This window comes from Buceros rhinoceros, unplaced genomic scaffold (assembly GCF_000710305.1).
Source record: "Buceros rhinoceros silvestris isolate BGI_N320 unplaced genomic scaffold, ASM71030v1 scaffold37979, whole genome shotgun sequence".
In the NCBI taxonomy this organism is placed as follows: Eukaryota; Metazoa; Chordata; class Aves; order Bucerotiformes; family Bucerotidae; genus Buceros; species Buceros rhinoceros.
The window spans coordinates 11,942-16,950 of NW_010431609.1; the positions used below are offsets into that span (position 1 = coordinate 11,942).

The window sequence follows — 5,009 nt, forward strand, 5'->3', positions numbered from 1 at the left end:
GTCCCTCCACACTTTGCTTTACTTGGGACAAGCAGCACAGTCAGAAGCACTACCAGTTTAACCATTTTACTGTATATGCCATTACTCTGTGATGGAGTCTTTACACAGCAATATGAAGTAAAAGTACAAACATTTTATTTACCTTAAAAATGTGCTGTAGTGACTTCAGTCACTTCTTGACTGAGGACAACATATGTTTTTATTTATATACTGTTAAATAGCAACACTTCTTGGATTTTATTTCAAATAAGTTATATCAAAGTTATTGAAAAAATAATTCCATTGACTCCACACTAAATTTTGTATTATCAAAATAAAAAAAACAGCTACTTAATTGAAATAACCATCACATTTAAAAATTTTAAATAGACAAACTTTTACGTGTCCAAAAAGAAATGGGAAGAGAACAATGCACTGCATTAAAATATTTTCAAGAAATAAAGCACTCAAGAACCCACCTATAAAAACTACTTAGAATCACAAAGTCTAAATTAAGATTACTCTTAACACTACCTGGATGGCATTTTACCCCCACAGCACCTTTGCTTCACTAAATGCACAAAATGTTGCTCACTGAAGATCTGATTTACTGTTATTGATATATCTTTTCTATTCACTCAACTTTCTGACACTTGCACTACTGTAAGTATTTCAACAATCTGTCAGTTCCTTGTGAGGGCTAGCTCTAGTAGAGGGTGAAACAGCTAGTTTACCAGATGTCTGCACGCATACAGACACTCCAGCTGGCAACGTATTCCAGGAATATAAATACGTTGTTATATATAAATAACACGCTTCCCAACCTATTTTTAGACAGGCATCATTAAGGGAAAAGAGAGCATGTTCCTTGCTTTACCTAAGCCCAGCTCCCTCCCTCTTCCACCCCCAGTCTAATAACTGTAACAGATTCCTTCTGTCAGTAGTGCAAAGAATTGCTACACTGGCTCCTCACTTGTGCCAGAACTGAGGCACTAAAACACTCAGGATCCAGCTGATTCTGTCCAATGCCAGTTATTTAACAGTTTCATTTAGGTATCTCTAGCTTCCAGGCCAAGCAGAGATCACTTCGTAGGTTCCAAATAACATCTCAACTGTCATTCCCAAAACAGCAGTGTGCAAAGAACTTAAGCTGAACAGCCCTTGCTTATTCTCTCCCCAAATTCCTTTCCTGAGTTTTTCTAACTCAAATTTTCTCCATCCCTCCACAAGTGCTTTCTCCAGTTGTAACTCCAGAGTTCAAATATGTGCCCCCCTACCCCACTTTTGTTTAAGTACACTGAAATTAATATAAGTTCTTCAGAAGTTCGTCTAAGTTCAGAGGTTCAGCATCACAGCTACAAACATCTATAAACAAAGTGCAGCCAAAAATCCTAGTCTTCATGATCTTGTCAAAATTCACAGACTTAAACACTTGAAATTTTAATCTCATTCTTTTAGAAAAAGGGCGGAAGATGAAAATAGCACACACAAATTTGGTCTTGGTGAAAAACATTTGTTTTTTAGTAGTTACTGTTTCAGCTATATGCTCAAAAGTTTAAAAGAGAAAACCCTCCTATTACTACTATTCCTCATAGCAGTATTTGTCAGTAAAACTAAGATGACAAGCAGGATCAATAAGGTAGTCTTGCTCCTAGAGGAGTGTTGTGGTATAGCATGAGAACAGATCATCCTTAGCATCCTGGGCTGCATTAGGAGAAGTGCTGCCAGCAGGCTGAGGAAAGTGATCCTTCCTCTTCACTCTGTACTCACGAAACATCTGGAGTACTGAGCTCCCCGGTACAAGAGAGACATGGACATATTAGGGTGAGGCCAATGAAGAACCATTAAGATGGTTAAAGGGCTGGAGCATCTGACATGCAAGCAGACGCTGAAAGCACTAGGGGTGTTCAGCCTGGAGCAGAGAAGGCTCAGAAGGAGCTTATCAATGTCCGTAAATAACTGATTGGGGGGCGCAAAGAATGCAGAGCCGGTGATGGGGGGGCATAAAGAATGCAGAGCTGGGCTCATCTCAGTGGTGCCCACTGAAAGCACAGAAGCAATGGGCACAAACTGAAACACAGGAAATTCCACCTAAACATAAGAAAATGCTTTTTTTCCTGTTACAGTGGTCGAACACTGTCGCAGGTCACCCAGCGAGGTTTTGGAGTCCCCATTCCAGGTGCTCAAAACTCAACTGTGCACAGTCCTTCGTAACGTGGTCCTACTGACCCTACTCTCAGCAGGCAAGGTTGGACTAAACAAACTGCAAGGACCCTCCCAACCTCAGTGATTCTGTGATTCATTTTTTGCCACTGCCAAGTAAGTTTTACTCCTTCTTTTCTTCTCTTCATACCAGTGCTCACTGTGAACTAAAAGTCATCTTACGGTCTTAAGGGCAATGAAAATCCTGTGTACAGTTAAGTGCCACGATATTATACCCGACAGCTCTGAAAACCTACAGGAAGAAAAGACGGAAGGCTTGAAGAAAGGCACAGAAGAAAGCCACAGTCCTAGTTATTATTTTTGCACAGAGCTTGCATTTTTCCACAAGAGAAGCTCTCAGGATTACATTACAGAAACTAGCAATAAGAACCTTTTAACAAACTCCTCTCAGGAACTGCCAATTAAAGCAGCAGGTGAAAATTATGTTAAGGTGGTAATAAAAAAAGAGTCCAAAAGTGGTAGAAGATTGTTTCTAGAATACAAAACTAAATACAGAAGAAAACAAAGTCACATAAACCCCAGAGAAATAGAAACATCAACTAAAAAAGGTATTCAGTACAAAGAATATCGGAAACTCCAAGAAGCACATCTGCCCAATTTCAAAAGAACTTCCTCTGAGAAGTCAGCAGCTCTTTCGCCACCTAAACAGATGTGGAAGCCTAGAAATACCAGGTTATCCAAATCCAATGTAAATATTAGCCTAAAAACTCCTAAATGAAGTCCAGTAAACTCAACCTTATCCTCAGGTTTCAACTTGTTCCTGCATCCAATGATAGTCAGAATTAACATTTTTGGTAAATATGCACAGTTGCTAAATGCTAGAAGCAAGCAAGTAGGCTTATGCAAGAATTAGCTTGGTTCTGAAGCAAAAGTCTTTCCAAGTACAATTGCTGCTGAGAATTAACTGAAATAACTGATATTTAAAAAGCAAACTTGTAAGAAGTTATCTTTACTAATTCAGTGAAAGTTTAAGTGCCCTACCATTTCTTTAAGCATGGAAAAAAATGCGATACTACAGATATACAAAAAACATAGCACATGGGTGCTGACTCAAAAGTTGACATTCCTGTAACAGGAAATGAAAACACTGACCCTCTCTAAATACTTACAGTACACTCTTGCATCTCCTGTTCCTTAGTTGCCAGCCTCATCACCAGAATATTTTCTCTTCGGGCAGACTCTTGCTGTTGCTGTTTTAACTTCTCTTCAGATTCTCTCAGTCCCGTCACATCATTAGCTAATACACACAAAAAAGCACGTGTTTTATAGCAACCTCTCAGGAACAGTTTTTAAAGACAGCAAAAAGAATCTAATACCCAAATTCATAAACAGCAAGAGATAAGAGATAAATAAACACAACTACAGCAACCATAGGTAAGAAAAATCAAAATATCATTAAGTATTAGAAGAGCTTGACAATAGTTTGCTTTCAATACATCTTTCTGATCCTTCCTTAAGACTCACTAAACTTCTGAAAATGTTTCTATGTCTATGTAGAAAATAACATTTGAATTGCTTGCTTAACCAGCTACTGTTAAAACCTGCAGTCTGAAACTCAGAAAGTTGACATTGTCCTGGTATCTGGAAGAAGTGCTGAGGAGGTGGGGTAGGAGGGGACTCCACACTGACAAAAAAACCAATCCACAGTCTATAAAACAGTGCTATTTGTGGTCAATCCTCAAACTGGACTCAACACTCCATGAGCGAACGGTAAGGCATTCAAGAACTTAAAGGGCAGTTCACTCACAACTAGAATTCTTCTGATCCATGAACATTTATGTGAGTTTATATAGGAAATATGAGTGAAGGCAGCACAGCACATTTCGAATTACTCACAGGAACACATGCAAGCAGCCCAATAAAAACAGTAAACATTCACTCTGCTACTTAGCATGTACAAAACTGATGGGAAGTTGAAATAAGCAAGATTTTTATTTTTTCTAATTCCTTGAGAATGACTGACTGCAAATGTCAACTAAGAACATCATAAATTGCTTCTGGACAATAGTTCTAAATAATTCTTTGCAGATAATTCAATAATTCTTAATACTACAGCCTGTATTAGAGCTTCCATATTGAGAAACTGGGAATGTTAAAACAACTTATCTATGTTAGAACAGTTTGAAGTTAGAATGAAATCAACTGCTTACATTTCCTATTTTAGTCCCTCCAAAACTCAAACATTATGGGGTGACAGTAGAAGAGGGATGTAACAACAGAGAAGAGAGAGGACATCTGTCTGGACTGACAGAAAAAGTAGGACCGAGTTTGAAGAGTGTTAAGTCTTTAATACAAACATTCAGGTTAACTCACACTGTTTTGAAACTTAGCTAACTTACAATTCAGGTCTGTGTACTTGCCCTCCAGAGCTTGCACATATGCTTCATACTGTTTCCACCTATTGCAGAGACAAAGATAAAAAAGAATTTTCTGAAGCTCAGTTTATTTAATCAAGGCAATTCGTTCCTAAACTTTGAGTTTAGGAACCATCATCAGAAATTGTCAAGAGGAAATTATACAACTGCATAAAAGACAACTCCAGTTTTAAAAAAAGCGGCTTTTAATAATGGAAATAGTTACATCCACTTTGCATCTCAAAAGGTTAAAAGAGTAGCTGTCCCTTAAGACTGACATCTTAAAACTTACTGTAATAATTTTGGACAAACGTTGGTATCAACACCTAGTTATCTGTATAAAGTACCTAAGATAGATCTCATTCTCAAAGCAGAACAATTTGAACAAAATTCTGTAACAGAAACCATAACAGAGAGAACATTAAGTCTGTAATGAAGTGAACAAGACAAGCA

At 37.9% G+C, this 5,009-nt stretch overlaps 1 protein-coding gene across 2 annotated transcripts in view; it reads right to left on the reverse strand.

Moving 5' to 3' along the window:
* The window catches only part of WTAP (Wilms tumor 1 associated protein), a 19,159-nt gene that overhangs the window by 8,788 nt on the left and 5,362 nt on the right, over positions 1 to 5,009 (reverse strand). For both annotated transcript variants that reach the window (XM_010143473.1, XM_010143474.1), the window contains exons 3-4: positions 4,542 to 4,600; positions 3,312 to 3,439 (exon numbers count right to left, since the gene is read on the reverse strand). In XM_010143473.1, coding sequence (XP_010141775.1) covers positions 3,312 to 3,439; positions 4,542 to 4,600 — 187 coding nt within the window. The remainder of the gene's footprint in view (positions 1 to 3,311; positions 3,440 to 4,541; positions 4,601 to 5,009) is intronic.